The 16,600-nt window shown below is 35.2% G+C and overlaps 1 protein-coding gene across 2 annotated transcripts in view; it reads left to right on the forward strand.

Moving 5' to 3' along the window:
• The window catches only part of NETO1 (neuropilin and tolloid like 1), a 154,536-nt gene extending 138,199 nt beyond the window's left edge, over nucleotides 1–16,337 (forward strand). The window contains exons 8-11 of one of the 2 annotated variants that reach the window (XM_004387305.2): nucleotides 2,176–2,289; nucleotides 7,721–8,279; nucleotides 9,276–9,350; nucleotides 16,000–16,337. In XM_004387305.2, the coding sequence (XP_004387362.1) occupies nucleotides 2,176–2,289; nucleotides 7,721–8,279; nucleotides 9,276–9,336 (734 nt within the window). In that variant the 3' untranslated portion in view covers nucleotides 9,337–9,350; nucleotides 16,000–16,337. Of the gene's footprint in view, nucleotides 1–2,175; nucleotides 2,290–7,720; nucleotides 8,280–9,275; nucleotides 9,351–10,204; nucleotides 10,827–15,999 lie in introns of those variants that run through there. The other variant, XM_004387306.1, reaches the window with a different exon arrangement.
• Nucleotides 16,338–16,600: the final 263 nt, after the last annotated feature.

Consider the following 16,600-nt stretch of genomic DNA (forward strand, 5'->3'; position numbering starts at 1 on the left):
GATGGTTAAGTGCTCAGCTCCTAACCAATGTCAGTAGTTCGAACCCACCAGCTGCTCTGCAGGGGAAAAAAGACCGGGCAATCAGTTCCCATAAAGATTACAGTTTTGGAAACCCTACGGGGCAGTTGTGTTCTGTCATATGAGGTCGCTATGAATCAGAGTTGACTTGATGGCACACAATAACAATAATGTTTTACTGATTGATTAACCGCTACAAATTATGTGTTCTGTATCTAAGTTTTTCTAGAATGCCTGTGCTTAAAAGGGTGGCCCAAATAATGTAGCAGGAAAAAAAGAAAACACTAAAATTACATTTTCTGAGATTTATGGAGTAATTACAAAGGTAAAACAAAAGTTAACTTTCAGGTATTCTCTGTGAATTATAAGTCATAATTCAATATTACTCTAGAGACTTTTTTTTCTAATGTTTTATTGTACTTCAGGTGAAGGCATACAGAACAAATAGTTTCTCATGAAACAGTAGTACACATGTTGTTTTCTGACATTGGTTAACAACCCCACAACATATTAACCCTCTAAATTCTCAACCTTTTTTTTTTTTGGTGAAAATACACATAGCCAAAGATACACCGTTTCAAAAATTTCTACATACACAGTTCAGTGACATTGACTACGCTCTTCCAATTGTGCTGTTATTCTCACTTAAGATGAAGGCTTACAGAACAAAATAGTTTCTCATTTAACAGTTACTCCAAATGTTGCCCTATGACAATGGTTAACAATCTCACAACACATTAACAATATCCTTACTCAACCTTGGGTTCCCTATCACCGGCTTCCTTGTCCCCTTCTGCCTTCTGGCCCTTGTCACTGGACTCCTGTACCTCGTTAGTCTCATTTGGTTTTATGGGGCTGTCCACTCCCAGGCTGAACAGTGAACCTCGGAGGTAACTTCACCACTGAGCTAAAAGGGTGTCTGGGGGCCATACTCTCAAGGTTTCTCCAGTCTCCTTTAGGCCAGTAAATCTGGTCTTTTTTTTTTGTGAGTTAGAATTATGCTCTACATCCTTCTCCAGCTCTGTCCAGAACCCTCTTTTGTGATCCCGGTCAGAGCAGTCAGTGGTAGTAGCCAGGCACCATCTAGCTGTACTGGACTCAGTCTGGTGGAGGCCTTGGTAGCTGTGGACAATTCGTCCTTTGGACGAATCTTTTCCTTGTATCCTGTTCTCTTCATTCTCCCCTGCTCCCGAAGGGATGAGACCAGTGGAGTATCTTAGATGGCTGCTCACAGGCTTTTAAGACCCCAGACACTACTCACCAAGGTAGAATGTAGAGCATTGTCTAGAGACTATTTTAAATATCCTGTTTCTCTAGTAGTGAAAGAAATGTAATTTCCTAATATTGAAATCATATGTAAACTTTTATCTCGCTGTGTTAACTTCTCACTTTTTATCCTAATTAGCTAACCAAATTTCATACCTTCTGGAGGTTTTTCTTTTACCCCCCAGTGCCCTGAATGTGCATTGTAATTTGGAGATCATGGACCATTGTACTTACAGTCACTAGAATGTGTGGAATACATGCAAAGTAGGCTAATCTCATTACCATATACATATTCAATGTGGACGAATATGTTGTAGATTTTTCTTATGTTGTTCAGGACTAATTTCTTCCCGGTCTGAAATTCCATGATATCTTTTTTTTTTTTTTCGTATGCATAAATGACATTATAGGGTTTGGTTTATTACGTACTTTTCTTACTTTGTACTTGGTAAGCAGATATTTTTCCAAATTACTGCAATATTTCAATTAAATCTGTATGCACAGTGATAGTAAATTTGTGCATTTGCTGAATTTCAGTCCCTAGCATAATGTTATGCACATGGTAGGCACTTAACAGTATTTGCTAATGAATACATCAAAAAAAACCCTGTGTGGATAGTGTACTTCATTTTTATGATGGAAATCACTCTGTGCCAGCTTTCTAAACTGAGCAGCTCTAGAGGAATGCCAGCTCTGTTGCTAACACAAGAAATAATCACCACGCCTGAACACTTAGGAGAATCTCATGTCAGGTCATTTATCTCAATTTAAAGGCAAACTGTCATTCTAATCTTTTTGCTTTTAGATTTGAAATGTGAGTGATTCACTTCTGAGCATCAATTATAGCTTTTTTTTTTTTCACCTTTATTTTCTTCTGTTTGTGGTTTTTAGCCCCCTGTGAAGGCAATATGTTCTTCTGCCATAGTAACATGTGCATTAACAATACGTTGGTCTGCAACGGACTCCAGAATTGCGTGTATCCTTGGGATGAAAATCACTGTAAAGGTAATGATTAGTCCTTGAGATTCATAACGTTTCCTGCCTCTGGGGTGGGGGGAACGTTTATTTCAATGTTTATATACATCCAATACTCTTAGAAATAGAGCATATAGTAGCTTTTAAAGGAGCCCTGGTGGTGTAATGGTTAAGCACTCAACTGCTAACTGAAAGGTTGGTGGATCAAATCTACCAGCAGCTCCATGGGAGAAAGACCTGGTGAAATGCCTTGGAGGCACTATGGGGCAGTTCTACTCTATCACATGGGGCAGCTGTGAGTCAGAATCAGGTTAATGGCATACAATAACCACAACAATAGTGAGTTTTATGAGCTTTGTGCATGTTTAGTAATTGATTAGTAGCATTTTTCTTTGCCTTTACTCATGCGGTTTCCAGAGGTTTCTTCATTGATTAATGCACAGGGAACTGTCCTGAACATTTTTATTAAAGACTTTTCTCTATTAGAACCTACAGAGCCAGGGAGAGGGAAATCGGAGCTTAGTGGGGTGTGTTACTTCCCTCTCATCCAGGTGCCCTTTCCCTGTCTCTCCCCAGGTGCTTCCGTCTATTCCTATTTGTCCTCGTTGGACATTGTAGACACACACACTAAATTTAGACAAAGTGTATTGAAGGAACATTTTTGCTTTCACGCACTTTCTGCCACTTCAGTTTTGCTGCTAAAATCTTTTTTTTCTTTCCTGCTAAAATCTGTTTTGTCCCCCCAATGAAGATAACTTCCAAGCCCCCCTCCCCTTCTCTCAGCTAAAGACAAAGGTTGTTTATGTAGACAGGGATCCTTGGTTGGGTTATAAAGGTTATATGTTTTAGTTAAATTGGAAGAGCCAGATATATTCTTTTATTAAGATCCAATATTAAACAATTTGCAAAGGAAGAGAAACAGGCAAATAACTTTCATGTGTAAAATCCAATACCATCTATTAAAATGCCTTCTGTGTCTAGAAGCAGAAAAGCATTGTAACAGTAGCTATGGTTTCAGACTGTCAATAAGGAAGGCAGGTCCTGGTTCAACTATTTTGATTGTGGGGCATTGGCGATGGTTAGTTTTGTGTCCAAGGATCAATTTCTGAATGGATAGGAAATTAAATAGTCTTTGAAGGATCTTAATACAGCACTGCTAATCCTTTCATGAGTAATGAGATACACATTCAACCACCTACATTTTCCACCTCTCAGGTTTTTTTGAAAGTTGCTTTCCCACTTTCAATACATGCTGCCATCAGGAGGGGACCTGTACAACTGTTTGAAATAGAAGAAACAGGTGTATGCCGCAAATTACTCTTTTTACAGGGTATTGTATAAGGTGGCACATCCTGGTGCATCCTATAGCGGCATTTGTGTCCCAATAAACCTGCACACGAGTCCACAAGGACATTTGTATCCCAGAGGCCAATAGGACATATGCATCCCACCAGTCCTACTCAGAAAGCCCAGAGGGACACACTCAATTCAGATAGACTCAGTGATTCAGCATGCATTCCATTAACGAAAAAAAAAATTCAACAAAAAATCTAAAGTGAGAAATAAATTAGGTCATGAAAGAGCTTTAATGATTAGTGGTCACTGTCTGTTTTGTTCCTAATGTGATGCTGTTCCTACAAATATAGGGGGTATTGACATGAGACAGTAATCAAGAAAACGTGAATTGGAATGCATTATGAACTCCTATATTCATCTTCTGAAGACAGAAAAACGGATGAAATTTCAGGGCAGAAATCAAAGTAAACTGGTCACTGTACACTTCACACAAAGGAACAGCCTCAAAATGGGAGCAAAGCCACATTCAAATTTAATTCAGATGGGAAACATTTCCTCATTTATTCTGTTTTTATTTTTAATCAAATAATAAAACACAAGGGGAGAAATCAATCTATCTTTCCACTGCAAAGAAATAAAATGACGACTGAAACCACTCTTAAACTATGATTAGACCTATTGTTTATTTGTTGCTTTAGTTTTATTTTATTTTAACATCTTGCTGCATGCACGTTAGGAAAAACATTAGCTTTGGTGCTCCAGAAAGAGCAGAAAAGGAAGGCGGGACTGCTGAATAACAACAAAAAGAACCATATTAATAACAATGAGTATATGTTGCTGATAGTTGTAAGAGTAATAAGTTAATCATGTTTCACTTTTATCATTTACATAGAACAGTTTTATTGAGATATACTTCACATACCATATAATTCGCCCATTTAAAATGTATACTTCAATAGTTTTTAGTGTATTCAGATTTGTACAATCATTGCCAAAATCGTTTTTAGAACGTTTTCATCCCTCTAAAAAGAAACCTGATACCCACTAGCAGTCACTTCTTATTTCCTCCCAGCACCCCAGCCCAGTCTTAGGCAACCAATAATTTACTTTCTGTCTCTAGATTTGCCTATTCTGAACCTTTCATGTAAAGGGAATCATAACATATGTGTTTTTTGTTGTTGCTTGTTTGTTTTTGCTTTGTTTTGTTTTTGTGACTGGCTTCTTTCACTTAGTCTAGTATTTTCAAGGATCATGCATGTTGTGGCATGTATTAGTACTTCATTCCCATTTGCTGTTGAATAATATTCCGGTGTATGGATAGACCATGCATCATACCATTTATTTCATACCATTTGTTTATTCTTTCATCAGTTGATGGATATTTGGGTTGTTTCCACTTTTGGGCTATTATGTGTAATGCTTCTATGAGCGTTCGTGTACAAGTTTTTGTGTAGACATATGTTTTCATTTCTCTGGAGCATACTCCTTGGAGTACAAGTACTGGGTCATATGGGAACTCTATATATAAATTTTGGAGGAACTGCCAGAATGATTTCTGAAGCTGATGTAACATTTTAGATACCCACCAACAGAGTATAAGTTTTCCAAATTCTTCACATCCTTTCCAACACTTGTTATTATCTATCTTTTTTATTATAGACATTCTAGTGGGGTAAACTGGGGAGCCCCTGGGTCATGCAAATAGTTAATGTATTCAGCTGCTAACTGAAAGTTTGGAATTTTAAGTCTACCCAGAGGTGCCTCAGAAAAAAGGCCTGGCAATCTCCATCCAAAAAATCAGACATCGAAAACCTTATGGAGCAGTTCTACTCTGACAACATGGAGTCACCATGAGTCAGAATCAACTCAGTGGCAACTGGTAGCCGGTAGTGGGAAGAAGTGTTATTTCATTGTGGTTTTTAATGACATTCAGCATCTTTTCATGTGCTTTTAGGCCATTTCTCTATCTTCTTTGGAGAAATGTCTATTTAGATCCTTTGCCCGTTTTTAAATTAGGTTGCTGTTTTCTTATGGCGTATTAAAGGTGCTTACGTATTCTGGTTACTAGACCCTTATCAGATACATAGCTTTTAAGGATTTTCTCCTATTCTCTGTTGTTGTGTGCTGTTGAGTTGATTCCAACTGATAGTGACCCTGTATGACAGAGTAGAACTGCCCTATAGAGTTTCCTAGGCTGTAATTTTTATGGGAACAGATCACCTAGTCTTTTCTCTTGTGGAGTCGCTGGGTGGGTTCAAACCACCAACCTTTCTCTAGGATGACATTTTCACTCTCTCTCTTAGTGTCTCTTGATGCACAAGCTTTTAAATTTGATGACATTCTATTTATCTGTTTTTTGTTGTTATTGCTTGTACTTTTATTGTTATATTTAAGAAATTATTTAACCTAAGCTCATAAAGATTTATGCCAATGTTTTTTTCTAAAAGTTATATAGATTTAGCTCTTACATTTAAGTCTTTGATCTATTTTGAGTTAATTTTTGCATGTGGTGTGAGAAAGGGGTCCGTCCAGCTTCATTCTTTTGCATGTGGCTGTCCGCTTGTCCCAGCACCATTCAATGTAGAAACTATTCTTTCCCTATTGGATGGTCTTGGCATCCTTGTTGGTTGACCATAGATGTGAGTTTATTTGTGTACTCTAATTATATTCCACTATCTATATATTTACACTTATGACAGTTTCACATTGTTTTGACTATGGTAGCTTTGTAGTAAGTTTTGAAATAGGGATGTGTGAGTCCTCCAAATTTGTTCTTTTTCAAAATTGTATTGGCTATTCTAAGTCCTTTGAATTTCCATACAAACTTTGGATTCAGCTTGTTAGTTTCTGCAAAGAAGTCAGCTGGAATTTTGATAGGGATTGCACGGAATCTGCATATCAATTTGGAGAGTATCAGCACCTTCAGAATATTAAATCTTCTAATCCATGAATATAGAATGTCTTCCCATTTACTTAAGTCTTTTTTAAATTTCTTTCAAAGATGTTTGGTAGTTTAAGTTGGTACTTCTTTTGTTAAATTGATTCCTAAGTCTTTTATAATTTTTGATGTTGTCATAAATTAAATTTTCTTAATTTCATTTTCAGACTTTCATTGCTTAAAAAAAAAAACAAAGTTGCCATCCAGTCGATTCCGACTCATAGCGACCCTATAGGACAGAGTAGAACTGCCCCATAGAGTTTCCAAGGAGCACCTGGTCAATTCAAACTGCCAAACTTTTGGTTAGCAGCCATAACTCTTAACTAGTACACCACCAGGGTTTCCTGTTCATTGCTAGTGTAGAGAAATACAATTAATTTTTGCATATTTATTTTGTATCCTGCCACGATGCTCAACTGGTTTATTAGTTCTAACAATATTTTACTGGATCCCTTAGAATTTTCCGTATATAACATCATGTCATCTGAAAATAAAGATAGCTTTACTTCTTTTCCAATCTGGACATCTTTTATTTTTATTATGTTGCCTAATTGCCCTATTAGAACCTCCAGTACAATGCTGAATGGAAATGGTGAGAGTGGACATCCTTGTCTTGTTCGTGATCTTGGGGAGAAAGCATTCAGCCTTTCACCATTAATTATGATTTTTTAGGTGCCCTTTATCACACCAAGGATGTCCCTCCTATTCCTAATTTTTGAATGTTTTCATCATGAAGGGGTATTAAATTTTTTCAAATGTGCTTTCTGTGACTATTGAGATGATCATGTGGTTTGGGCCCTTTTTCTGTTGATATAGAGCAGCATGGGGATATTCATGTTCCAAGTAGTGGAGTTGAGAAGTTTTCTTATACCTATGAAAAGAAAATAATTTATTGTTTAAAAAATTACCAGTTTGTTCCTAAATGTCATGCTAAAGGTCTTAGAAGACCTTTTCCAAACATACATGCATGTGTGTGTGCCCACATGTATGTGTTTTATAGCAGGGATGTAACGCTGGACAATTGGAGAGCTGTTTTCAATGCTAGAAGATGGGGCCTTCATGAAAATTGAAACTTTTTTTAATTCATGCTACTTTAAGTCTATAAAAACTATGCTTGGCCTATTTCATTTTAAAGTTCTGAATATCCACTTCGACTGTAATTTTTAATGTGTGGTGGTGTGTTTCTCTTCTGTTCTGTTTGTGGTTTTCACTCTCCCCAACCTGTAGAAAAAAGGAAAGCCAACCTCCTGGACCAGCTGACCAACACAAGTGGGACTGTCATTGGTGTGACTTCCTGCATCGTGATCATCCTTATCATCGTCTCTGTCATTGTGCAGATCAAACAGCCTCGTAAGAAATACGTCCAGAGGAAATCAGACTTTGACCAGACTGTGTTCCAGGAGGTGTTTGAGCCTCCGCATTATGAGTTATGCTCTCTCAGAGGGACAGGGGCTACAGCTGACTTTGCAGATGTGGCAGATGACTTTGAAAATTACCATAAACTGCGGAGGTCATCTTCCAAATGCATTCATGACCATCACTGTGGATCACAACTGTCCAGCACTAAAGGCAGCCGCAGTAACCTCAGCACAAGAGATGCTTCTGTATTGACAGAAATGCCCCCACAGCCCGTCAAACCCCTCATCCCGCCCATGAACAGAAGGAATATCCTTGTCATGAAACACAACTACTCGCAAGATGCTGCGGATGCCTGTGACATTGACGAGATTGAGGAGGTGCCCACCACGAGTCACAGGCTGTCCAGACACGATAAAGCCGTCCAGCGGTCAGTATCCATAGATTTTTTGATGACAGCTATAACCTGAGGACTGAAATACTTCCAGAATATCATGTTCTATATTGTCTTCATATTTTAGTTTCTCTTTTTGCTAGTGTTTTAGACTATGGTGTCTCAACTTTTTTCCTCTTCTTTTTCCTTCTCACTGCTATTCTTATTCTTCCTAAATCCCATAGATGTACATGATGTGAATATGTGTGTGAGTAAACACGCACACAAGCCAAAGATATTTATTTCTATATGCATACAATATTTATTTCTAAAAAATTACAGATTTTAATTTATGATATAAATTTCTATTCCTATTTGGCTTGCACATATTTAAAAGGAGGTCATGAATGCCACTTCCATCAATATTTATATATTTTAAGATGTGAAATGATATTTGGAAACAATTGCCTTATCAAGATGGTTAGCCCATCTTAGTAAATAATTTTAATGTAAAAATAATGTATTTTGCAATATAACATGTTATATTTTTGGTATTAAAATGAAAATACTTCTCTCACTTATAACAGAATACTTACATTAAAAATTGCATATGATGGCATGGTATGCTAAAATACTAATTATTTATATTTAAATGTTCCTATTAATAGAAAAGTTTTTATTTATTTTCCTTGGAATGTAGGCAATATTACCTGTGTTGTGCTATGGGCACTAAAATGATATAAATTTTAAGGACAACATTTAAATTAAAAAAACATGTTAAATTTTAAAGATCCAGTTTATTTATATTTTGTTTTGCATGTTTATTAGCATTTAGTTTGTTTTATAATTTCACATACTTTTTCAACGAGTTATGCATTCTCAAAACCTAAAATATTTTTAGTTGACTTAATACATTTTGCATGCTATGAGAAAAAAATGATTTCCCTGGTTTCTTTTTTTTAAGTTTAAGAAAGCTTTTAAGTAAATATTTATATGCATATATGTATTTTTTGTGCAAATACTTTGTTGAATGAAATAGCCATAACATTCCAGGTTCTGCCTCATTGGGTCTCTAAGCAAACATGAATCTGAATACAACACAACTAGGGTCTAAAAAGAAAATTCAAGGTAAGCAAAAGCCCTTGGTTCCGCCTCCCACTTTGTTGTACCCTGTTTTGTTTTGTTTCGTTGCGGTTGTTTAGTAGTTTGTAGGGAATGTGCTATTTATCCATTACCTCTTTACATGTGTGTTTCTTGACATTTCACAATTAGAAATACAATGAATTCAGTGCTAACAGAGTGATGATTCTTAGCATACATGTCTTTGAAATGAATTTTAGTATTCTTATCCTCAAGTATTATAATAAAATATTGTCAAAAAGAACATCAAAATATTAAATTTTAAAAGCAAAAACACTGAAATGAGTGAATTCTTCAGCAAATTGCCCAAGAAGAAACCCAAGATTTTAGGAATCAAAATATGATATTCAGTTTTAATATAACTGAAGTCAGTCTTTAAACTGATACTTAACTTTATTGATTTAATTTGGCAATATTTGACTCATAACTCATACACAGTATTTGGTAGAACTTGTATAGTGTGTGTACTCTTATTTTTGCATGAATGTGTAGCTTCTCTCATCAAAATTAAATGAAGCATGTATGTCAAATTTTATGATATAAAATTTGAATGCTTGATAATGTGAAATGTTTCATAAATACCAGTTGTCTATGTGTACATCTATTTTATCATAGGCTATCATAATGGCTTTACTTTTTGCACTTGATAGACTATCCTCTATCAGACTAATTTGTCTCCAGTTAAATTTGCTTGACAGCTAATCTCTTTAAAACTCTTCAAGCTTATGAACTTTCTTGAATTAGGTGAATGCATTTCCATGCTCTATCTGACATTGATAAATTGATGTATTTATATGTATTTTTCATTGGGAGAAAATGTTTTAACTGTGTTTTATTTTCAGAGAAGAACTATTTATACAAACATGGGGACTGTGAAAAGGAAATTCTATAGTGAATTGTGAAAAGTGGACATATTTCTAAATTCATTCCACTGCCTTTATCCAAACTTAAGAATTACAGACATTTGTTATTCCTTCGGCAAGACATCCCCGCTGCGCAGTGATATGTTCATTTCATAATTTGGTTGCTGGCCACCAAGTGCTCCTTAGTTTCTAAATACATTTTGAGATTTACTGAAAACTTGAAGAAGAAATTAATTCCTGATTAAGACTGCCCCAACTTTATTTTTACTGTCGATTCCACCTTTGTTTCTATGTTGTATTATGTCTTTGTTATATAATTGTACATTGTGTGATATGTGGAAAAACACGATTTTGGATGAACTTTGCGTTACATGTACATTGTTTTCATTATATAGACTGCTTGAGAATAGTGCGTTCCTGAGTGATTATGAACATGCCACCATGAAAAGTGAAAATATGGACCATGGAAACACCAGCTAGAGGTTTTACGGACTATAAGCATCTATTGTTATATTACGATTAATTGCAGCAAAAAGTGATGAGTAAAATTACTAGATTGCAATAAGAAAAATCTCATTTTTTTTTTTTTTTGTCTTTCTTGTATACCCCACAAGTTCCTTTTTGTTTCATGTCAAAGGAAGATACCGAGTTTCAGAAATGGTTTTTGAAATCAGGTATTTTACCATCGGTACCCTATAATAGAAATGTTTTTTGATTAAGCGTTTAGCAATATGAGTGAATTGACAGTTTGAGAAAATACCCTGCATGTCAGTAATGGATATTTGAGTTGGAAAAATATCCTTTTTATTAGACATTGTAAAAAAGCATGCATTCTCAGATACTGCTGTTACTCTTCCATTTCTTTATGTCATATGCTTGCTACTTGTAACTTTTTATATAAAGATATATAAAAATGTGTAATAATTTCCTAACTTGAGTTAAAAGAAATGTTTTCTTCTATAGCGTAAGAAAAAACTGACTTACTGAAGTACACACTTTATATAAACACTTTCCACCTATTAGGTGACCGGATGTCCTCTAGTACTGAGGCTTACTTTCTCCAATATTTGATTTCTAAAGTTTTATGGAATATGTTCTCATTTTGAAATAGGAAAATCTTTTTTAAATGCTTTAAAATCACAGGCCCTTTTATGACCCAAATTACACCATTCTGAATTAATCTTATACTCAGGCACACATATGAAACCGAAAGTTTATTGATTATGATTATGTTTCATAGAAATAAAGTAAATCCTATAATACATTTAGTTGCTGTTGAATTATATGCATACTCTATAAAGTTTAATTTACTGAGTGGTACTTTCTTAACTACTGAATGTGTACTCTTAGAAAACAGAAATGCTATATATCTGCATACCAACATTTTCAAAACTGCTTAATTCTGCAGGTTAAAAGAATTTTGTCCTTCAAATAACAAAGCAATCTAGACTCCCACAATTCAAACCTTGTAACTCAAACAGGCTTTACAAACCAAATTTATCAATCAGTGGCCTACATCACTGTTAGAAATTCAATTTCATATATGTTACTAAACAAGTTAATTGAAAATAAAATTTTAAAATAGAAAAAATAGAGAGTTTTATCAATTCTGAATATGTCATATTGAATGTCAGTCTACATAAATAAGCATCCCATTAATTTGACAAACTGGTGAATTAAAAAAAAAAGTTTTATTTTTCTCCATGTATAACCTGAATATGATAAAGAAAAACTGTTTTTTCAATATTATGCTACATATTTTATACATATGCTTATGTTAAAATTTACCCTTTTTTATTTGGCCTGACTGGTTTCTTTATTACTATGCTCACTTTTATGCCCTTTATTTCAAAGTTAATGCAGCCAGGCATTATTTTAGGAAATAATTAGCCATATTTTATATTACCTTCTCTATTTGGAAATCTATATGGGACCTTTACACTTGGAACAGGGTCATCTCAAACCTTTTGCTTATAACAGCAAAAAAAGTCAGGAAAAGAAATTAGGTGAACCATTCACAACTCTCTTGTCTTGCCGTTGCCCACAGGATGTTGGGACCCTCCCGTTCTTCCAAAATATTCAGAATGCTTCTGATTTGCTGCTTCTCTCCTTAGGAGATATTTGCACCACAAAATCACAAATGGCTTTTTTTTTTTTTAACACATCAAACTAAACAAAATATAATGATAAAGAGGAGTGACTTACATAGATTCAATACACAGCCTCCCTATGGGTAAAAGAAATGTTCCTAATAAATAACAGGCCATCTAAGTGGTATTACTAAGAATATTTAACAGTATGGCATGGAGCAGTGATTAATCAGAAAGGAAAATAGTGATAGCACTGGAACAGGGTTCTGGAGATACCCTGTTTCCCCCGTTGATAACTCTGGACTCTGGATCTTGGGAATATGTGCTGTAGGAAACCCAGGAGATGTTTATAGGAAGTCCTGGGAATAACTATTTAAAAGCCAGTATTCGAATCTATCAATATATTAAAAACTCACAAACCCTGGCTACATCAGACCATTTCACCTGCATACCAACCTTTGGCCCACAGTGAAATGGGGAGACACATGTAGGTTAAGAATGGTTGTTTCAAGACTTTTCAATCAAGTTATTTTAATAGTTCTATTGATTTGAGAAAGTGGATTCAAATATTACTAATGCAAGTGCTTCATTAATTCAATAAATTGTTCTCAAATAATGTGGCAGGTTAACTCACAATGTTAATACAAGCTATTTTCATGTTGTCTGTGTGTGAATTCACTTTTCAAAATCTTGAAGGTATATCATAATTATGTGCAACACTTTTTAAGCCCTGAATTAAGCTTTTTATTTCTCTGCGAGTGCATCCTAGTTGCTTAATTCAAGCTTGGTGTGTTGATTTGAAAATCAGATGGTTTTGTACCTGATTTTATGCACATGCCATTTGTATGCATCATATTGCAAAATAGACATGTGATGTTTGAGTTGCCATGATTAACTTTCATTTGATTAGATAATTAAAATGTGGCTGTACACCCACTCCTCACTTATCGACATAGTTAGGTTCCAACTACCAGGTCGTTATGTGAAAATTAGCATTATGTGAAAATGGAGAATGACCACATAAGATCACAAAATGGAGGATGACTACATCATTACATAATTGCTAAATTACATGTTACATAACTGCCCAATTACATCATTGCATAACTGCTAAACCACTGAGAATCATAGTTCAGCCAAGTTGACACATAACCTTAACCATAACAGCCAGCGTTACTCTTGCCTTGCACCTCGGTCTTCATTACTGCCAGACATACGTCATTAACGCACAAAATAGTTGGATAATAGATTTTTTTACTATTGTCATAAATGAGAGATATCAGATAACAAGATAGTCGATAAGTAAGAAGTAGGTGTATACATAATTGGAGGATAATGTTTTTGAGCTTAAAGGAAAAATGACCCACATCGTGGAGATGCTGACTTCTCTATTTTTCATTATTTTTTCTGTTAAAAATATTTCAGTGGGTCCAACGGATTCCTTTGGCTTGACTCTCAGTATTTAATAAAGTGAGGTCTTTGGCATTACTTGAAAACTCACTTAAGCTATTCTGTATTTTCCCCTAAGGAATGTAGGTTTTCTTCAAATTTATACCTTTTTTAAAAATTCCATGACTGGTTTTACCTTGACCTCACAATATAAAAAATTACAAAATATGATACTTATTTCCTGTTGCTTTTATTGAAGTAATGGTAAATAAGTTATTGATGTTTTACAGGTGAAGTAAATAATAGCTTTTTATCTTATTATGAAATTTATCTAGTTCAATGATGAAAATAAGCCCTGTCAGATTTCAACTCTGGAGGGAGGTTAAATACATACAGTCTTTTCAGTTTTCTGAATCCTAAATATGTATGATTTGAAAATTGTAAGTTTTGTCTAACTTCACTGGTGCAACTTAGTTTCTGTGGCATGTTTACCTCACCAGCTTCTCCCCTCTTTGCTCATTTCTATCTATCACAATGCTGGGACACCAGGTCCAGTTAATAAACATTTGTTAAATAAAAGAATAAAAGAAATAGGGCTTGAGCTAAGTTTTCATTCTTATCTATTTAATTAATATTCCATGTGCCCCCCCTTAAAGTTTTAATAAACTAGCAAAATAATAAATATATTGTTAAAATAGCCATGGATGTGTTTTATAAACAATCCTGTCCCATAATTCTGGCATGTTTTGTTAATATAGAATTATCCCGATTATTTTTTAATTAATGAATTTGTTTTAATTGCACTGCAGTTTTCTCTAAGTGAATTATATCATTAAAATAAAGCAAACAGGACTAATAACAATAACAAATACAGGTGAGGAGGGCAGACACTCAGAGCATCTCATTCTTTTTCCCTGTAGCCTCTGGTTTCTTACTTTCTTGCGTGTAATTAAAGAAGTAAGTTCCTTCTTAATTGTCTTACATCCCTCAGAGGGAGGAGTAATAAACTCAACCTGCCCCAGAGTGTGTCGTTACTAGGGTGGGGGTCCGTAAGGTCCTTATTCTTACTCTGCCATGATGGATACAGTCAAACTACTCCTTTATACCCATGATAATTCTGCAGCCAGCATATTGTTTGTCCCCAATTTTCTACCATGTCCCCAACCTCTAAAGCATGTCATTATACAGTGGTTGGTTCTTTGAAAAATTCCTTTTTTTTAATGCCCTCCTCTTCATAGTCATAGATACAGACACAAAATTTCAAAGTGACCAGAAAACATAAAGGTATAAACCATTTAACATAAAGCAATCCTTTTGTATCACATTCTGAATTTGTGCTCTTTATTCATTTTCTTTTGAGTTAAGTGCAACATGATTATAACCAACCTTTTCTGAGCCTGTGCAATGAAAATACCAGGCTTCTTCTTTGGGGGATAAAAAAGAAAAAGGCAATCCCGTGGCAGGCAGTCATAGAGCCTTTAGGAGGAAAGTGCTTAGAGGAGCTGGAGAAGGACAGTGAAGCCCAAGTTGATTTGCTAAATTGACCATCTTGAAAAGCTAGTTAGTTATACAGCCTTGCTTCCCTCCTTCATAATCTTGTATGGATGATAAAATATATTCAACAGTAAAGAGAACACCATGCAGAATGTATGTTTTATAATCAAGAAGTTAGTATCATAAAGCTGGGTATAAAATATCTTCTTTAGGGGATTAAGGCAGGCTTTATGAATAGTTGACTTAAACAAGTCTTGAAGGATTGAAACCATTGCCAAATTGTAGGTGGGGGGGAGGGTACGGATTTCCACTTGGAGAAATTAGAGCAGAGTGTAATGTTGAAAGGTGATTTATCTGAGGTGGCTGGTGTATAAGGGTGGAGAGGGAGAGTAATAATAAACATAGTTGGAATAGTAAGTTGGAGTTTACATCATGACTTCTGAGTGCACTGAATGCCATCCAAAGGAGTTATCTTTTCTTCAAAGGAGAATGTTTTAGTGTCTTAGCAAAGTGTGGCTTAAGAGTTGTATGTTAGGTGGGATCAAGTGAATGGGACTGGAATAAAGAAAAGGAAATCAAAACAATACAGGAACAAGACATTAAAAAAAAGTAACTGATGGATTGTTAGAGAAGCACAACTATTTGTCTTGTTTCTGTATTTATTTTCTACTACGATTTATAGTTTCAGGGTTATGGTTGGCTAACTAGCAAAAGTCATTATTTTACATGTCAGTATTTCCTTGGTCATCTTGACAGTTCTATGAAAATAATAGTTGCTGTCGTTGTTATTCCATTTTACAGATGAGGAAACTGAGGAGAGTTTCAGTAATTTTTCTAAGACTGCTCAATAGGAAGTAATGGGTCTAGTTTTGAGCCTAAGCTCACTAACCCCAGAGCCAGCCGGCAATCTTGACCACTGTGCAGTGCAGCCTCTTTAGCGTTCAACATAGTATGCTTCACTGAAAGAAGTTGATTATTACTGCGATTTTCCCCCCATAGACTTGTGTTTCCTCCTCTGTAAAAACATGTATTATAGCACCTTCCTTCCTCTTAGAGTGTGCGAGGATCAAATGATAATGCAGTGGAAGATATTTTTATAACCTGTAAGGCATTATGAAAATAAATCATTTTTCCTAAAACATGTGTAAACTTCATTTTCTAATCAACATGGAGCAAACACATCATCTGTAAAGATCAACCATGAACAACAACATCTAACCTGCTCTGAAAAACACAGTGAAATGGTTGCCTTCCAGCACCTGCTGGCTCTTGTTTCATCTGGATGATATTTTCTCCGATACATTTTTGGGTCATCTTACTGAACAATATTGGCCATCAGAGCTCAAAAGTGACCGTCGAAAGTCCTAATCATCATGTATAGACAGAAATAGCAACACCTGAA

This window comes from Trichechus manatus, unplaced genomic scaffold (genome assembly GCF_000243295.1).
Source record: "Trichechus manatus latirostris isolate Lorelei unplaced genomic scaffold, TriManLat1.0 scaffold00183, whole genome shotgun sequence".
Lineage (NCBI taxonomy): Eukaryota > Metazoa > Chordata > Mammalia > Sirenia > Trichechidae > Trichechus > Trichechus manatus.